This window comes from Scylla paramamosain, chromosome 43 (assembly GCF_035594125.1).
Source record: "Scylla paramamosain isolate STU-SP2022 chromosome 43, ASM3559412v1, whole genome shotgun sequence".
Taxonomy (NCBI): Eukaryota; Metazoa; Arthropoda; class Malacostraca; order Decapoda; family Portunidae; genus Scylla; species Scylla paramamosain.
The window spans coordinates 10024576-10044783 of record NC_087193.1 but is presented as its reverse complement, the minus strand read 5'-3'; the positions used below and the strand labels follow the sequence as shown (position 1 = coordinate 10044783).

At 39.5% G+C, this 20208-nt stretch overlaps 1 protein-coding gene and 1 long non-coding RNA gene across 5 annotated transcripts in view; one reads left to right on the top strand and one right to left on the bottom strand.

The window, feature by feature from the left end:
* LOC135093679 (uncharacterized) overlaps positions 1-20208 on the top strand; it is a 204124-nt gene that overhangs the window by 10633 nt on the left and 173283 nt on the right. For all 3 annotated transcript variants that reach the window (XR_010263454.1, XR_010263455.1, XR_010263453.1), the window contains exon 3: positions 18714-18865. This is a non-coding gene — a long non-coding RNA (uncharacterized LOC135093679). The remainder of the gene's footprint in view (positions 1-18713; positions 18866-20208) is intronic.
* LOC135093677 (uncharacterized) overlaps positions 13781-20208 on the bottom strand; it is a 62507-nt gene continuing 56079 nt past the window's right edge. For both annotated transcript variants that reach the window (XM_063993180.1, XM_063993181.1), the window contains exons 6-7: positions 18698-18881; positions 13781-15281 (exon numbers count right to left, since the gene is read on the bottom strand). In XM_063993180.1, the coding sequence (XP_063849250.1) occupies positions 15079-15281; positions 18698-18881 (387 nt within the window). In that variant the 3' untranslated portion in view covers positions 13781-15078. The remainder of the gene's footprint in view (positions 15282-18697; positions 18882-20208) is intronic.

The following is a 20208-nucleotide window of genomic DNA, read 5'->3' as shown; positions in this document are numbered from 1 at the left end:
AGGTGGTCAAGACAGGTGTGTGACGGAGGTATGCTGTCACCTGAGTGTGTAGGTGTTTCTTGGAAGTGTTAGTTACGTTGGTTGCCTGTAGTGTTGGAGGTATGCTGCTGGTGTTACTACTACTACTACTACTACTACTACTACTGCAAGTATCGCCACTATTACTACTAGTTTATTACTACTGTTCTTAATTTTATTACCACTTCAACAATAACAATGATAACAATCACCACCACCACCACCACCACCACAACAACAATAACAATAACAACAACAATAACAATAACAACTACTACTACTACTACTACTACTACTACTACTACTACTACTACTACTACTACTACTACTACTACTACTACTACTACTGCCACCGACCACTACCACCACCACTAATACTGAAAAAAAAACTTTTGAAAGAGACTCATTTGACTCTAATTTCTTTGTAACCTTATTTGGTCCAAAAGAAAATATTTTCCTATTTTTCCCCCAAGCAAGTTTTAACTCTTCCCGATTCCTTTTAAAAATTTAATAAACTTTATAATCCCTGAACGTGGGTTTTAAAAATGGCCGTCTTGTACGAATTTTTCATCAGCTCTGATAATTAGAACTTTTAAGGAAATATCCGGAGAGAGAGAGAGAGAGAGAGAGAGAGAGAGAGAGAGAGAGAGAGAGAGAGAGAGAGAGAGAGAGAGAGAGAGAGAGAGAGAGAGAGAGATCAAAAGCCCAAATTAAGGGAGTTTGTAAACATAGGAACAAATACACGGAACTATACAGAACCAGATTGTCACACACACACACACACACACACACACACACACACACACACACACACACACACACACACACACACACACACACACACACACGGTAGAATATTTGTATGGCTCGACAGCTTCAATCCCCATCAGTGTTATTATTGTTCAACTTTTTGATATGATACAGGAAGCAATATCTTCTCTTGGTGCCTTTCCTATTTCTGTCGCTACAACTAAACTAAATAATGGTTGTATTGATGTTAGTGGTAGTAGTAATAGTAATGGTGGTAATGATGTACTGGTGGGATGTTTGTGGTAGTGACTGTAGTGGTAAAAGAATAGTTGTAATTTTAGTCGTGGTTATAGTGATAGGGATTATTGTAATGTTGGTAGTGGTTGTAGAAGCTCCTGTTTGTGGTGTTTTGAATTGTGATGGTTAGTAATTATGGTAAAAATTGCTTTTATTCTATTTCTTTTAATTGTGGTGGTGGTGAGAGTTGTGACGGCTGTGGTGGCAATGTTGGTGATAGTTATAGATAATCTCTGTGGTGGCTGCAAATTGTGATGGTCAGTGATAGTGGTTAAGTTTGCTTGTATTACACCTGTTTTCATTACTAGTAGTGACAGTGACGGTTGTGGTAATAATGGTAGAAAAGGGTGGTTGTCCTATGAATTGTGGTGGTGAGTTAAATTTGCTTATACTGTACCTGGTTTAACCCTTTCACTCTTATGGTCGCTTCATTAAGAACTCTAAAAAAAAAAAAATATATATATATATATATATATATATATATATATATATATATATATATATATATATATATATATATATATATATATATATATATATATATATATATATATATATACTTGGACAAACAAAAAATGAGACAATAGGAGACGAATGTTTTTTTTTTATCTTTTTTTATTTTTTTTTTAATCTTTTTTTAAACTGCAGAACTATTTTGGAGACGTACAAAAAAAAAAAAAGGTCTAAAATGTTGAATGAGACTATAAGCAAAAGTTATCTAGCATTCAGAGGTTAATAGTGGTGGTGGTGGTGACGGTAGCGGTGGTCGTGGTGGACCTGGTGGTGCATTGGGTGTTGTCTGTTCCTGTGAGGTGAAATATTGGGAGGTTCAGGTGAAGTGCAGTAAAATCTATCACCCATTAGTTTTTTTTTTTTTTTTTTTTTTTTCGCGACTGCTTTTTTTCCCTCGCTGATCACGAATTGGTATTTGACAGATGGAAGGTCAATATTCACTTTAATTCAAGGTTTGTCACGGAAACTGCTTGGTGTTGACTCGTTATGTGTGTGTGTGTTGTAACGGTGTCACATAATTAGTAATAATATGTATTGTATTTATAATGCCTTGCCTGATTAGCAATATAAGTGTATGTATACATATATGCATAAGTGTAGATAGTGGATGTTGGCGCATAAGGGTGGGGCGGATATGATCACGCCACCCTACGTCACACACACACCATGGAACTTTCCATACTCCTTTTATTGCCATGGATAAGTAATCGGTAGCACCTACATTATAGTATCTAAGTATTCTCCATAGTTAATCTCTCCCTAATGTATTTTGGCATGTATTACTCTTAGCTATAAGTAGCTTTTCCCTTGCCTTATTTATGTAATTAGAGAGTTATAATTATGAATATATTCATGTACTGTGAGTGCGGTCAACCCGCCCCTATTTCTAGTGTCAGCACTTTTTGAAGGCGCTAAGCGTCCCTTGTGCCGGCTCCGGCAGTCTCTTGCCAGGGTGTAACGCTGCACCACGCAGAGGACATCCGTTGTCCCGTACGCGCAACACCCTTCTCCAGAACTCTGTACATATATCTAAATATACATATTTTTATACGTTCACCTTTGACATTCACCTGAAAACCACAGAAACTCACCAAGAGTGACTTTACCTATTATATAAAGGTAAGAAACTAATGAACAGTGTCCAGTGGTAATTGATAATTCAAAACCACACCGGAACAGTGTGTGTGTGTGTGTGTGTGTGTGTGTGTGTGTGTGTGTGTGGGCGTGAGTGTCACCAAAACCTAGTCTACCACTCACTATAAAGAAAACTTGCTAAATTTCTCACACATGTACTATCTTCCTGAATATAAATACTCTCTCTCTCTCTCTCTCTCTCTCTCTCTCTCTCTCTCTCTCTCTCTCTCTCTCTCTCTCTCTCTCTCTCTCTCTCTCTCTCTCTCTCCAGTATCACAAAACCCAGTGCATTAGAAGTTACAAATTCACTAATAAAGCTGCAAAATAAGTTTTAATTGCACTTGAAGGGCAGGCGCTGATTACTTCACATGGAGAAACCTTGTATCCTGACTCTTTCCTTATTGATTGGACCTTTATATGTTATTGAAGTACCTCAGTAATAAGCGATACACTTCATACAGGTAGCAGCAGTCTAGTTCTCTCTCTAAAAATAAAAAGTGGTGATTTATATCGCTACTACTACTACTACTACTACTACTACTACTACTACTACTACTACTACTACTACTACTACTACTACTACTATTGCTACTACTATTTTTGTTATTACTGTTATTATTTCGGCATCGGTATTAGCAAGATACTTTCAGCACACTAATGCCAGTGATGGGATTTATACACTAATGCAAATATCGGGATCAGTAAGCATAGCGCATTAAAAAAGAAAAAAAAAAAGGCTTTATGCACCACTACCAATAAGTCAACACACACACACACACACACACACACACACACACACACACACACACACACACACACACACACACACACACACACACACACACACACACACACACACACACACACACACACACACAGGTAAACAACATTGCTCGTAAAAAGAATCACTCTTCTGTTTACCTATTGCTGCTAATAAGTCAACGTAACGCACACACACACACACACACACACACACACACACACACACACACACACACACACGTCATAACACTAACCAGAACTTATTTGCAGTTGGAAAATGCTTGATGAAGACTGAATGGATGGACTGTGTTAAGGGAGAGGAGGAGAGGAGGGAAGGAGGGGAGGGAAGGATGCAGAGGAGGGGAGATGGAGGAAGAGAGGAGGAGGTGAGTTTGGGAATGTCTGAGGAGGAGCAGAAGGGCAAAGGGGAAAGATAAGAGAGAGAGAGAGAGAGAGAGAGAGAGAGAGAGAGAGAGAGAGAGAGAGAGAGAGAGAGAGAGAGAGAGAGAGAGAGAGAGAGAGAGAGAGAGAGAGAGAGAGAGAGAGAGAGAGAGAGAGAGAGAGAGAGAGAGAGAGAGAGGAGAATTCGTGTCTCTTGACCTATTAATCGTTTCTGGTTGTTCTTTGTCCTTCGTTTTGTATTTTTTTCTAATGTACATCATGAATCTCTCTCTCTCTCTCTCTCTCTCTCTCTCTCTCTCTCTCTCTCTCTCTCTCTCTCTCTCTCTCTCTCTCTCTCTCTCTAAATTATTGCTAACGTCCTGAATCGAACCCAAATGGGAAAAGTTAAAAATATTTGTAAATATAACAAAAATTTTTCGCATTTATTGCTGTCTGCCTTTTGTTGTTGTATTACTTGTTATTTTTTTCCATCCCTTCCCTCTCATATATTTCCGTTCATTTTGATCCGTGTGCTCTGTAAAATAATATGAAGAATGATGCAACCTTTATGACTTTTTATTCTTTCTTTTATACGCTTCCTTTGTAAACTTTTAAACCATTTTTTGAGCGAGGTGTTTTCATGTTTCGTAATTGTTGTTGTTGTTTTTTTTTTCACTTGTTAGTTTCTCCTTCATTTTTGGATGATCTGTTGCTTTCATGGCTTTTGTTTTAACATTTATATACGGTCAGGATGTTGTTTCCGCATGTGTTGTTGTTGTTGTTGTTGTTGTTGGGTGGTGGCTGCTGCTGCTGCTGCTATTACTGTTATTGTTGTGTTTAATGTTTTTTTTTACCGGATTTTTTATTTATTTATTTATTTATTTATTTATTTTTTTATTGCTGTCACTCAGTTTCGTGGGTGTCTTGTTTCTCTTGCATGGTGTCACACAAATAGATACAATTTTTCTAATTCATTTATGTCTGTTTATGTATTTATGTGCCTTTCCCTTTTGTGTATGTGCACGAAACCTTCCTATGAGATGTTTGCATGTACGTATGTATGCATGTGTTGTATGCTGTATGGTCGTGTATGTAGGGATGTATGTCTTTGTTGTACGTTTTGTAGGCGTGTATGTATGAGTGTATGTTTGTGGTGTATATTTTGTAGGAGTGTATGTGTGAAAGCTTCAGGTGTAAGGACGCAAGTGTTGTGAAATATGTCCAGGTTGCAGCATCGCATTAAGGCACGAGTCTAAAATCCGTGTTGTAATGCAGCGGTGATGGCGGCGGCGCGGTGCTTTGTTTTTTTAAAGCCGGGTTGTGTACCTGCGACAGCCGTGCCATAGTGCTGGTGTGTCCCTGCCGCTGCACCGCGTACCGTGACCTCATTATTTTCGGATCACAAAGCCGTGTTACTGTTTGATGAGCGGGATAGATCAGGGTTACAAAGTTGCAGTGGGAATCCGCGGGCTTTATTTTGCGCCATAACCGGCTGGGAATCGAGCGTAAACGGGTCGGATTACGGCGCGCGCAGTTTGGTGATGAAGAGAAGAGGAAGCGCCGTATGAGGATTGCGCGGTAATGGAAGGTTGTTTATATCTTCCGTTTGATCCTGAGCCAGCCAGCGAAGTATTGTGACTCTCTCTCTCTCTCTCTCTCTCTCTCTCTCTCTCTCTCTCTCTCTCTCTCTCTCTCTCTCTCTCTCACAAACACAAATATAGGGAGAGAGAGAGAGAGAGAGAGAGAGAGAGAGAGAGAGAGAGAGAGAGAGAGAGAGAGAGAGAGAGAGAGAGAGAGAGAGAGAGAGAGAGAGAGAGAGAGAATTTTTTTTTTAAGGTGGCTTGGACCTTGCCTTTAATGTGCCATGAGTTTTAATGTTTATTTTCACACATTTTTCACACATAAAACTCGTGAATGGGAGAAAAGAGTGAACTGGATGTAGGGCAGGTGTGTGTGTGTGTGTGTGTGTGTATTAAACGTTATGTATAGGGAGAGTTGAGTATACATATTTGCCTCTATACTTGTACTGTTTGCGTTTCATCTTACTACTTGTATCTTTTGAAAAACATGAGGTGGCATCTGTTTTATATGACTGTCTATTTAAAGTGTTGATAAAAAAAAAATGTGTATAGTATTAGATGTGTACTGTACAAATATCTGAATTTGAAAATTGTTTAAATCGAAAGCACCAGAAATTGATTAAAAAAAAAAACAAATAAAGAAAGAAAAACTGAAAAAATAACGCTTAAAAAAGACAATTTTCAGTATTAAACACGAATTCAAGTAAATGAGAAATAAAAATATCAGCAAAACCATAAAAATATAAAATAAACAAATAAACAATTAAAACAACGAGACAAATATAGAGAAGAATGACAAACAAGCATAAAAAAAAAATATACTTTAAGTCTCTATGTAAAATTCAAACATTTAATTATATTGTTATCGTAAATGAGTATTAGGGCAGGAATGTATTGTGGTGCGGGAAACAGACGCTGTGCCGGGGTATTGCAGGCAAGCTTGTAAAGGTGTTGTAGCGAGGCAAGGGGCTCTACCAGCATTAATTTCGTAGATAAGGAGGTGAGAGCGAGCGAGAGAGAGAGAGAGAGAGAGAGAGAGAGAGAGAGAGAGAGAGAGAGAGAGAGAGAGAGAGAGAGAGAGTACGCTTGGGTGGGCGGCATAAGGTGTCTTAAAGGACTCGTTTGACACCAGCTAAGTGGGAGGAGTAACTTAGTGGAAAGTGGGGAGAAAAATGAGTCTCTCTCTCTCTCTCTCTCTCTCTCTCTCTCTCTCTCTCTCTCTCTCTCTCTCTCTCTCTCTATTATAGCAGTAGTAGAAGTAGCAGCAGCAGTAGCACTAGTATTAATATCAATCGTCAGGTGGTTTCGCACGTACCAAACCACATAAATCTTGTAGTGCTGCTGTAGATAATGCTGTAAAATTCAATATCACTCTTAAGGGCAGATGAAGTGAGGGTAAATAAGTAAGTATTATCGCTTCCCATGCCGAGTGATGTGACTTCGTGAGAGATACACGAAAGAAAAATTGAAAATGCGCAACATTGGCGAGATTAATCACCTTGCGAGGAAAAAAATGATGGTGGAGATCAATTAATTACATCTAAGCAGTGTTGAATGTTTTGGCGGGAAATTAAACGAAAAATTAAAGTCTTTGGAAAAAAAAAACTTGCAGAATTGCACGAAAAATTAAGAAAACCAGAGAGAGAGAGAGAGAGAGAGAGAGAGAGAGAGAGAGAGAGAGAGAGAGAGAGAGAGAGAGAGAGAGAGAGAGAGAGCGTACATGTGATTAATAAAATGACCTTGACAGGAAGAAAATGAAACTTAAATTAGATTTTGACTACGTATTTTTTTTTTTTTTTCTGATCAGGTGAAGAAAAGTGAAAAGTTAGAAAATGATTAACAAACTCACCTTGACATACTTTGATAGAATAAAAGGATAAGGGCTGAATAAGACTTGACTGCTTAACGTACTTCTTAAAAAGGAAAAGTTAAATTAGAAATAGATTATTAATTTTGACATCACGAAATTAAGAGAATAAAAATCTAACAGTGTCAGAGCATGGAACTTTTTTGCAATAGATGATAAATGAAAAAGTAGAGAAGAAAATTGATAACTTACCGTGACATACAAAGAGGAAGTGAAAAGAAATATAGGTTAAACTAGAAGGAATAGAACATGAATGAGACTTTTAGAATATAACTTTTGAATTGTCGTTTGAATGAAGGATGAATTAAGGAACCAAGAAAAGTGCTGATAAACAGTACTAACCCTCACATACATAGATAAAATAAAAAAAAGATAGATACCTGAATAAAAAATCAAATAACTTGAATCAGACGCTGAGTACGTGAAACTTTTGTGATCGAATAGGAAAAAAAAATATCAAGGGAAGATAATATTAAGAAAAAAGAGCATTAATAAACTAACTTTCAAATACATTAAAAACTCATAATTTGAATAAAAAAGAGTATAAATTGAATCAGACTTTGAGTACGTAAAACTTTTATGAACGAAGAGAGAAAAATTAAAAGTGTGGAAGATAATTAAGCATAATTTAGGATGTCAGGTTCAATTTCTTTCTTAGGCGAGATGGGCGAAGGCGTGCAGTGCTCAGAACACATTAACACCTTTAGGGACAATTAGGACCAGGTAATTATGCTAATGGTCGGCGGATCCACTTGTTAGGAGAAGAGTCACAGTGGCTATTTTTTATTTAATATATATATATTTTTTGTGCTTTAATTTTGCTTGAGTTAATTAGTGTCTCATTATATCCATGTTTGTTTGTTTGTTTGTTTGTTTGCAGTGTTTGTTCTTTTTATTATTGTTGTGTTTTATTGAAGGTTGTGATTTTAGTGTTTGTTTAGTTGTGTGTGTTTTGTATTATTATTCCTTTCCCATTTATTTTTGTTGTTGTTGCTGTAGGTACCTTTGGTGATGTAAGTGAAAATTATAGTTTAGTAGTAGTAGTAGTAGTAGTAGTAGTAATAGTAGCAGCAGCAGCAGCAGCAGCAGCAGGAGTAGCACTTGCGTTTTTTTTTTTTTTTATCACTGGCGTTATCATCACCGTCTTGGAATTATATACGTATGATTATTGTTGTTATTGTTATTACTAGGGGCGGTGTTAATGCAAGTAATAATAATATTAATAATAATAATAATAATAATAATATTATTATTATTATTATTATTATTATTATTATTATTACTACTACTATTATTATTATTATATTATTATTATTATTATTATTATTATTATTATTATTATTATTATTATTATTATTATTATTATTATTATCATTATTATTATTATTATTATTATTATCATCATCATCGGCAGCAGCAGTAGTAGAAGCAGCAGCAGCAGCAACAGCAGTAGCAGTAGTAGTAATAGTAGTAGTATTGGAAGTAGTAGTATAAGTAGTAGTGGTGGGGCTCGTGGGTACATAAATAATCATTTTCTGTGACTCGGTATTTTCATATGAAATTTAATTTTGATGTTTAGGAGATATTAAACTAGTGAGTATATATATATATATATATATATATATATATATATATATATATATATATATATATATATATATATATATATATATATATATATATATATATATATATATATATACTGTCGTATTTTCCTTTCGTATTTTTCCATTGACAGAATTCAAATATGAATAATATGAACATGAAAATTTTTTTTCCCATTTTTACTTTTGGTTTCATGCGTTTTGCTTCTGATTTTGTCACGTAGAAACTGTGTGTGTGTGTGTGTGTGTGTGTGTGTGTGTGTGTGTGTGTGTGTGTGTGTGTGTGTGTGTGTGTGTGTGTTCGCGCGCAGGTGCAAGAGGCGTCTTTCAACTCCCATCAACTTTTGCATGTCATCGAATCCTGCATACCTTACCCGTTTTTAATAACCCGCTCTCCTTCAGTCTTCTTCAGTTTTTCTTTTTCGTCTCCGTCTTCGCCATCTCTTTTTTCCCACCTTTGTTCTTGTCCTGTTTTGCTCCGCTATCGTCGCCTTCATTGCTTTCGTTTCCTCCTCCTCCTCCTCCTCCTCCTCCTCCTCCTCCTCCTCCTCCTGCAGAGGCGCGGAGCTCGTGTTATTAAGCCTTGAGATGAAGGAGAGAAAGCAACCCGCCTCTGTACCTTGTTTCCTTGATCACTAGCTTGGGGGACGGAGGATAGGGCCAGTGGAGGGTGTGGGGGGACGGCAGGTCAGGGCTGGGGGCGGCAGATCAGGGCTGAGGGTGGCGGCAGGTGAGGCCAGGGGGTCAATAAAGGTACGGTGAAGGCGGAGGAAGACTGTAGGAGAGTATACTGTTAGAATACGGAAGGCGTGAAAGAGTAGCGAGAAGGAGGAGCTGAGGGGAGGTGGTGAGGTGAAGTATAGGTAAAGAATATAAGGAGAAACAGGTGTCTAGGGAGCAAGGTGAGATGGGAGGAGGCCATAAGGGTAAAAAAGGGGTAAGAGGTAATGTTATGAGAAGCTACAAGGAGACTGCTGGGAAAGGGAGGTCTTAAAGAGGGAGGAGGAGGAGGAGGAAGGGGTTAAAGGTAAGGATGCAAGCTTGTGAATTTACGTTGGCACAAGGTGAGTGTTGCTTTGTCTTGAGAGAGAGAGAGAGAGAGAGATAGGGGGTGGGGTGAGAGGGAGAGGCAGAACACGAAGTGCAACAGAAAACTAAAGAAGGAAGCAAACCTAGCAAGAGTCGTGTATATATTTGAATGTGGCTGAAGGTTACAGGTGTTTTAATTCATAAAGTACAAAGGTGCGAAGCAAAAGGAGAACCTGGTCGCGGATACACGTCCTGCAGCACACCGGTACACACACACACACACACACACACACACACACACACACACACACACACACACACACACACACACACACACACACACACACACACAGCTGTAGACATAAAATATTCCTTTACACAAGAATATCTCTCTCTCTCTCTCTCTCTCTCTCTCTCTCTCTCTCTCTCTCTCTCTCTCTCTCTCTCTCTCTCTCTCTCTCTCTCTCTCTCTCTCTCGTCCACATTACCCTCCACGTCGTGACCTCTAAATTCTATGGCCCATCGACCAGCACCAGAAGGGAGGCTAAGTGTCTGGAATCGCCTTCTGCCTCCCCTCGCCCTGCCTTCTCGCCCTCGCCTCGCTCACCGCCTCACCTTTCCCTCCTCCACATTTTTTGACTTTTGGGGTTTTTGCGTCACACGAATGTTAGTGAGCTGTGTCTTATTTTTCTGACATACGTGAAAACGGATGTAGGCTTTTTTGGGGGTCGGGTCAGAGAGAGAGAGAGAGAGAGAGAGAGAGAGAGAGAGAGAGAGAGAGAGAGAGAGAGAGAGAGAGAGAGAGAGAGAGAGAGTTTGTGTTGTGTTTTATCTTTATCTGTTTGATGTACTGGCAATGTGTTTTAAATAATGCGCAACGAAATGGTTACTTTCAAAATAGAATTATTACTCTTCGTATTTCAATGTACCATGTATGTTGAGAGAGAGAGAGAGACAGACAGAGAGAGAGAGAGAGCAATTCACATATCTAATCGCTCTGTAGTATATGGAAATCTATGAGCAGTTTAGTTTTAAGGTGACTTCCCTTCATGTTTCAAGTGTTCAAGTCGCAGGAGTGTAGAAAACAAAAGTGAGGACTGAAGTTTAAGTGCGTTGTCCAAGTTAGTTTTGAAAGGGTAAACTTTTCACTCAAAGTCCAAATGTTTTCTGTTTTTCCGTTTTCTGAATACACTAAATGAAAAGCTGACGGATACATGGAATAGAGAAAAGAGAAAAAATGATAAATGAAACAAAAGCTACAACGGGGATTCAAACAAAAGATGGAAATGTATTTTGTAAGTCAAGAGCTGCACAAAAATATAAAACTTTACTCATTCTCTATATAAATAAAAAAGGACGAACTGGATAGAAGAGAGTACCAGGCGCTAGTACCATGTGACGGGTGAGAGAGAGAGAGAGAGAGAGAGAGAGAGAGAGAGAGAGAGAGAGAGAGAGAGAGAGAGAGAGAGAGAGAGAGAGAGAGAGAGAGAGAGAGAGAGAGACTTTGTAGAGTGCAGGAGGTAAGCAATGCCTGGCGTGTAGCGTGTGACGGGTGACGGTGACAGATGGGGGTGACGGATGAGGCTGATTGGTGGCGGATGAGTGATGAGGGTGACGGGTGAGGGTGAGAGTTCAAGGGGTAAACACAGCAGCATCGTGACAGGAGGGTGGTGTTGGGCGGGGCCATAAGGGCGTGCTGTTTGGGGTCACTGATGGCGTGGCGGCGTGCGGGAATGTTATGACGTCTGCGTGCTAAAGTGTTATTGTAGTGGTGATCTCCGTGGTAAAGGGGAAGTCTTAAAAGAAAAACCGATTCTAAGTAACAACACAGATTCTAAGTAGTTTTTTATTTTTTCTTCAAGCATGTTAGAATATAAAACTATTAATCTTTTGAATAGTAAAGGTAATCGTGAATGCATTTTTTTTTTTGTATCCGTTAAGAAAAAGTTCTGGGATTGTTATGGTTTTCTTCGCCCCCCCCCAAAAAAAAAAATGAAAACCTAAATTTTGCTTGGTTATAACTATCATGAACAATTTTTTTCTGCTATGCTGGTATAGGAAACTGTTCTCATTCACCTTTCAGAAACTTGAAAACAACTCTAAAAGAACACACTTGACATTCCTCTCCCCTTGGAAACACCAGGGAGTGAATAATTATAAGCAAAAACAATCCAATGAACTACGAAGATGTTTGCCAAAAAAAAAAAAAAAAAAAAAAAAAAACTCAGATTAATAAACATGTTGGTATTAGTTTAAATATCACCCGAGCAAATACTGGACCATTCTCGTCTCCTCTCTCTTCACCTTCCCTCCACTATTCTCTCCCTTCTGTTCCCCTGTGATGTGACTTTTGTTTCGATTCAAAGCTGCAATGTGAGGCGTTAATTGTACTTGTTGTTACGGGTCTTTGCTGGTTCATGGAGGCTAGCAGTGTGTGTGTATGTATGTGTGTGTATGTAGGCAAACGTTTCTCACCATTTTCGTTCAACCATGTACCTTTACACCAACACCTACATGCACATTCTCTAGTTTTTCTTCCATTCTCTTCCTCTTGTTTTTTTTATTTTTCTGCTTGTTTTCCTCTGTTCTCTGGTCCATTCCTTCGTTTTCCTACATTCTTTGCAGTTTTCTTTCATTCTCTTTTCTCTTTTTTCTTTTTGTCTCGTCTTCCTCGCTTCACCTGTCCATTCCTTCCTTTTCCTCCCTTTCCTACCCTTCTATGTCTTTTCGTTCTGTTTTGCTTCCTCCATTTCCCCTTCCTTCCCATCTCCTTTCTTACATCCCTTTTCCCTTGCCTTCCTGTTCTTTACTATTCCCTTTTTTCTTCCTCTTTTTTTCCGCTTCTTCCTTCCCTTCCTTTCTCTTCTTACTAGTTTTTTCTTACCTTGCTTCTACATTTTTTCCTTCACTACCCTTCTCTCTCCTCCTCCTCCTCTTCTCTTCCTTCTTCTTCCCTCCCCTTCCCTCCCCTTTCCTTCTCTACTTCGGCAATCTTTCCTTCCTTTCCTCATTTTCCATATTTTTCTTTCCCTTCCCTTCTCACTTCCCTTCCCTTCCCTTCCCTTCCCTCCTCTCCTAATCACAGCGTCACCATATGGCAAGGTAGACTCAGGGCTGTTCAAACGAGGTCAGGTATTTTTGGTTCCGTAATATGATTTTAGGTCCCGCCACCGCCAGGCCTACATGGGATGGTAGGCCTGATATGTTGTTGTTGTTGTTGTCGTTGTTGTTGTTGTTGTTGTTGTTGTTCGGTGTGATTTGATTTGCACGTATTGTTGATTTGCACGTATTGTGTGTGTGTGTGTGTGTGTGTGTGTGTGTGTGTGTGTGTGTGTGTGTGTGTGTGTGCGTGCGTGAAAGCCATCAGACAGGTGTAGGTATGCGTTAATTAGTGGCGCATACCTGCCAACGCTCAGGTGTGTGGCCTGCGAATTATTGGACGCGACTGACTACATGAGAGTTAATGCTCTCTCTCTCTCTCTCTCTCTCTCTCTCTCTCTCTCTCTCTCTCTCTCTCTCTCTCTCTCTCTCTCTCTCTCTCTCTCTCTCTCTCTCTCTCTCTCTCGTCGCGTTTCTGTTTCTTACCTTTTCTGTTTTTTTTTTTTTCGCTGTTAATGATGAACGCATTTCGTAAAAAAAAATAAATAAATAAGTAAAGCAAGAATTCAAAGGAAAGAAAAAGAAAAAAAATCAAGATATCTTATTAATAAACTAGTTAAATTTGTAATCATTACTGTATGCTATTTTAATCACTTACCTTCAACTGCAAAAAAAAAAAAAAGAAAAAGAAAAAGAAAAACGAAAAGGAAAAAAAAAATAGTGAACTGGGATGCGAATAAAACTCATTTCATTACACAAAAAATCCCATTTATTTTTAACGGTACTGCACGTCATTGCCTATAATATAATATGTACACAAATGCATCATGGTCATCATCAGCAGTATAGGTATTATGATCATCAACATCGTTTACATACAGAGGCGTTCCCCGCTTCGCGTTTTCGACTCCCGGACAGCACGCAATAGAAAACGGATACTGGATTGAGTGGCATAAAAGATATCACTGTTACCCTATACGAGACAGTAATGGTAATGGCGCTTGTTAGGAGAGTTCGGCCTTGTTCATTTCGGCTCGGATTACGACTTATTATTACTATTATTGTTGTTATTATTATTATTATTATTATTATTATTATTAATGGTGGTGGTGGTGGTGGTGGTATTTTTTTTTTCTCTGAGGATGTGAATTGAATGAAGGTGATTTTCTGTCCTTTTTTTTTTATTTAATTGATTGATTGCTTGATTGATGCAAGGCCGAAAACTCCTTATGTCTGTAGTTGATTACAAGTTTGGGGGGATCAACAGGATTACACACACACACACACACACACACACACACACACACACACACACACACACACACACACACACACACACACACACACACACACACACTCTCTCTCTCTCTCTCTCTCTCTCTCTCTCTCTCTCTCTCTCTCTCTCTCTCTCTCTCTCTCTCTCTCTCTCTCTCTCTCTCTCTCTCTCTCTCTCTCTCTCTCTCTCTCTCTCTCATTATACGTAACAAATATAATTGGAATTACATGACATACTTAAACATTAATATATACATTTAGTTACAACTGCACGAAAAATATTGGGTTCGTGTAAGTACTGTCTATGTGTGTGTGTGTGTGTGTGTGTAAGTAACGCTAATCCATCCAAGAGAGGACTTCAGTGTAAAGATGTACAAGAAAATAAAAGGAGAAAGACGAGAAACAAGAAGAGGAGGAGGAGGAGGAAGAAGAGGAGTAGAAAAAGATGAAAAAAAAAAATAGGAAGAGGAGAAGGACAAAACAAGAGAAGGAAAAATGCAAGATTAACGAGTAAGGTGGGATAAACTCGGGAGATGAAGTAGGAAGAAGAGAGAGAAAATGAAGGAGAAAGAGAAGGAAGACAAGATGACAAGGAGGAAGGAAATGCCGTAAAATAGAAGGTAAGAAAGAGGAGGAGGAGGAGGAGGAGAAGAAGAAGAAGAAAGTGTATAATGTATATTAGTGTATAATACATATATCGTTGTTCTAATTAATTAATACAAAATTGACAAAGCTTTACATACACATGGGACAAGAATCAGTGTTGCCATCACCGCGTATTTACAACACTGGACTCTAAATGGAAAAAAGAGGAGAAGGAGGAAGAAAGAAAGGAGGAGGAAGGGGAGGACATGACGTCAGTGGGAGCGAGGTGAAGGAGCAAGAGAGTAAACAGGAGGAGGAGAGGGAGAGAGGGGGCAGAGGGGAGAGAAGAAGTGCTAGTTCCGTGTTGCATAGCGGCGGGGCGCTCACCTGTGGAGGGAGAAAGGTGTGTTAATCAAGGTGCTGACACACACACACACACACACACACACACACACACACACACACACACACACACACACACACACACACACACACACACACACACACACACACACACAGGGGTAAGCAAGCAAGCAAGCAACTTTATTGACCACAATTCCACTGATACACAAACTCTTCTCAAATGTACCCCATGTTATAATATCTCTTCCACATATGAGATTTTCAAAACTGTTATAGTCCATATTATCAACTTATTAATAGAACAACACCCTTTAAAACCGCGTGAAAGTTTAAAAGAAATAAAAACTTATCTAGTGCACACACACACACACACACACACACACACACACACACACACACACACACACACACACACACACACACACACACACACACACACACACACAGGGAGGGATAGAAGCATAAACGATAATTTAACTTAATCTCAACTAAAATTACGGTAGCAGGAAGACAAAGCACTGTGCGTACGTAGAACACACACACACACACACACACACACACACACACACACACACACACACACACACACACACACACACACACACACACACACACACACACGCGCGCGCACACGCACACCGCATAATACCAGGAAGCTAACAAACACCCAACCATCAACACCACCAGCACCACAACAACATCAACAACAACAACAACAACAACAACAACAACAACAACAACAAGGATATCAATACGGCTCTTTGATTTGTTTACAGCCCACCGGAAATGGCCCATCACGCCCGTTCGTATCCCCTTTACCCCCCTTCCTCCCCTTCCCCCTTTCCCCCTTCCTCCCCACCTTTGACAGGAACTGGATGGACGGACAGTTAGGGGGAGGTAGAGGGAGGGGGTGAAGGGGATGGGGGGAATGTGATCAGGACAGGTATATGAATGGGTGAAACGTGAACTCTTAAATACGGTTGTTTTTTTTTTTTTTTTGTTATTTAGTGTTTTTTTAGTGTTTTTTTTTTCACTTTTTTTTTTATTCAATTTCCAGCGTCTGCCATTACTCCGTCAGTGTTTGTTTGTCGCGTGTGATTCTGTTTGGCGGCGAGTGGTGCAGGTATTGTGTCTTTTTTGATGCGCCGCTAAAAGTTTCTGTCGTTTGCGATTGGACCCTGCATTATCTATAAAATATTAGAAAGATATACACTTTTTTTTTTCTCCAGCCCCACTCTCTCTCTCTCTCTCTCTCTCTCTCTCTCTCTCTCTCTCTCTCTCTCTCTCTCTCTCTCTTCCTCTCCCTCTCTCTCTTTTAGATTAGTGATGTGATGGAGTTTTGATTAAATTTTATCTTCCTTTTTTTTTTTTTTTTCTCTCTCTCATCACTCCGGTTCAGATTTCGCTCGCTTATCCTGCTCAGGGAGACAAGTTGAATGCAGTTTTGGAAGTTCATGAATCTAGTTTGTCCCGATGCAATCTCCCCCGCCAAAAACGCAATCTTTATCGCTGTATTGGTCCTGTGTTTTATTCATTTATATTTTCACTCATTCATTCATTTTTAAGTTATTTTTTTTACTTGTATTTTGGATTATTCATTTTTTTATAGGTCATGTAGGTTATTCAAGGATATTTGCATTTATTTTTTTTGTTTTTATTTCAATTTTTCTTGTTTTCCAATTGTTATTTTTTTTATTGGTCCTATTCTTTATTCATTCGTATTTCCATTCATTATTTTTTTCTTGGTCTTGTTAATTTTTCACTTTTTTTTCCAATTATTCATTTTTTTTTTCGTTTTCCTATTCTTTTATTCATCCATATTTCCATTCATTAATTAATTTTCTTCCTGGTATTGTTCTTTTTTACTCGTATTGTTAATTATTCATTTTTCTTCTTCCTGTTTTTTTTTTTAATTTATATTTCAAATTACTTTTTTATTAGTCCTGTTTTTTTTTTCATTAATATTTAATTTCTATTCATTCAGCTTTTTTTTTCTTCTTCTTTTTCATTGTTTATTTATTTAGGTGCTTATAGATCCATGTTCTCACCCACCAGCAAATTTCTATATCCTTTTATTGTTCTTCTGTTTTATTTATTCATATTCGTATTCATTCTTTTATTCTCCCATTTATTTATTAATTTATTCTTTTATTCAACACTGTTTTATATTTTTTCTTTAGTCGTACAAAAAATTCTAGTATATTTAACCATTATATTCTCTCTCTCTCTCTCTCTCTCTCTCTCTCTCTCTCTCTCTCTCTCTCTCTCTCTCTCTCTCTCTCTCTCTCTCTCTCTCTCTCTCTCTCTCTCTCTCACCCCTCTTACGCCTCACTCCACCATCCCACTCCACACTACACAGCCTCTCTCCATCCGATATCCCTCTCCACACTTGTCCACTCCACCTCATTTCTTTCCACTTTGAGTCCATTCACCCACACTCCGCCCCTACTCCACTAGTGACTGTGATGGTACCCCAACCCGCTTAGTGACCCACAATTCACCCTTATCCAACCCCATAAACTCCCCACCACCAATAACTTTGACTCCCCTCCACATACCCTCCCCTCCACCTCCTACTTCCCTTCCCTTCCATGTATTCTCCCGCCAACTCCTTACCTCCTTTTCTGCTTACTCCTTGCCTTCCTTCACCTCCACATATTCTCCCACCCACTCCCTACCTTCCTTCTCTTCTTCCTCCCAGTTAGTTAGTCGTTCCCATCCCTCCCTGCCTTACCTTCCTCCCCTCTGCCTCTCTCCTCCCTCTCCTCCATTCCATCGTGCAACAGAATTAAGACAAATTCTGTGGCCTCTTTTCCCAGCTCCGTTTTAACTCCCATTTCCTCCGGACGTGACCTGACCAGCTCTCACTTGCTTACATAACCTACTCCCACCCCCTTCTCCTCTCCTCATTTCTCAGTTCTTCCTATTCTTTCCTTTTTCATTCCCTACACTTGTCCTTTTCCTTTTCTTTTTTTTCTCATTCAGGCAGTTCTTCCTGCCCTCTCATTCACGTTTGTCGCCTTTTTTTTTTTTTTATCTTGTCCTTTTCATATTTACCTTTTTTTTTAATCTTCTCATCATTATTTTTTTTTCCATCCTGTCATTCTTCATCACTTTTCATTCTTACATCACTTTTGTCTCAGTCTTGCCTCACTTGTCTTCTTCTCACCCTTTTTCCTCCTCCCTCATCCTTTTCCACACTCCCTCGCCGTACCTTATTCCTGCCTCACCCTCACACCTTGCCTCACCCTTCCTCATCCTTGCTTCATCTTATTTACCCATCTCACCTTTGCCTCACCCTAATTACCATCTCTCAGCCTCGCCTCACCCTTTAAAACCACCCCTCACCCTAATTACCATCTCTCAGCCTCGCCTCACCCTTAAAATCCACCCCTTACCCTTACCACACCCTTAACACACCCTTATCACCCTTGTCTTACCGTTCAACACGTGCAGGATGACAGAGACGGGCGTGAGGGCGGCTGGAGCACAGGTGTAGTTGCCAGCGTGGGCGTGGTTCACTGAGGTGATGGTAAGGGCGGCTTCACTTCCCCCTGACGCCCTTCTGGTCAACGGCTGCTGTGTCACGCCCTTCCACTTCCCTTCAGGTATGCGTTGCTCCCCCTGTGTGAGGTGTGAGAAGGGAATGAGAATCTATAAGAGGTGTGTGGTAGTGTGGTGTGGTGGAGGGTGCAGGGCCAAGGTTATTACAGGTGGCTGCATTGTAGTCTGACTTGGTGGTGTTGATGGTGGTGGTGGTGATGGTGATGATGGTGCAAGAGAAGCTGATGTTGGGGAATGAGAAGGGGGAGAAACAGGCAGGGAGGAAGGGGAAGAAGGTATAGAAGAAGGACGGGGAATGGATGAATAAGCGTAGGAGGGAGAAGTAAAAAGAAAGTGGTAGAAAAGGAGGAAGAGAGGAGAAGGTGGAATTAAAGGAGAAAAGGAGAAATAGGAAAAAAGGAGTTAACAAGCACAGCAGAAGGGAGAGGAGGTGGAAAAGGCAGAATGAAAATGAGAAAGAGGAGGAGGAGGAGGAGGAAGAGGTGATTACGTTCTGGAGCCTTGAGTATGAGTGCTTTTACATCAATATCCTTACTGCTAACTGCCAAATAATAAATAGATAAATAAAAAAAATATATAAAATAAACAATCCAACTTAACCGCGTCTCATGTTTGCTAAATGATTCTAAATTACAAACACCAAGCAATCCATTACCACGCCTTGCAGAAATCGTTACCAACCAGTTAGTCACCATTACATTAACACCTGCAGATGGCGGGCCGTTGTTATTACCTGCAATTAACCTCAGATATAATTATACCCCTTGCAGTTATGACTATTTCGGCAAACCAGTGCGCCGGATGATTCCCTCGAGGACTTGTAATAGCGGGAAAGAATTAGACCTCAAAGTAAATGAGTAAATGTTTCACGCTACGGTCGCTAATTAATATCAGGTGTACATTCATTAAAGAGACGAAAACACAGGTATTAATCACACCTATTCGAAACCAGTGCATAAAAAGATCCATTAAACCTTTCAAACCACCACCAACCAAAATAAATGATTAATTATCCCGCCAAATAATGGCAACATGAGCTCTTTAAACCGATGGGGACTTTGCACAGGTGGGGGGGGGGGGTTGTTGTTCTAGTTGTTAGTTCGGTTGTTGGTGTGGTAAGGGGAGTAGGGGTAGTGTTGGATACCTGGGGGAGCCTCTGCGTTTAATATCATCAAGTGAAACATGCTATTAGCGCTTGCAGGCGGATAAATAAGTGAATGGTATTATGTGAAAAGAAAAAAAAATAATATAATCCCGAGCTGTGAGGAAAAATAAAAATAAATTGTTGGTGAAACTTGGACGCGAACTCTATCAATCTCCGGAAGTTGGAGTTGTAGAGAGAGAGAGAGAGAGAGAGAGAGAGAGAGAGAGAGAGAGAGAGAGGTGG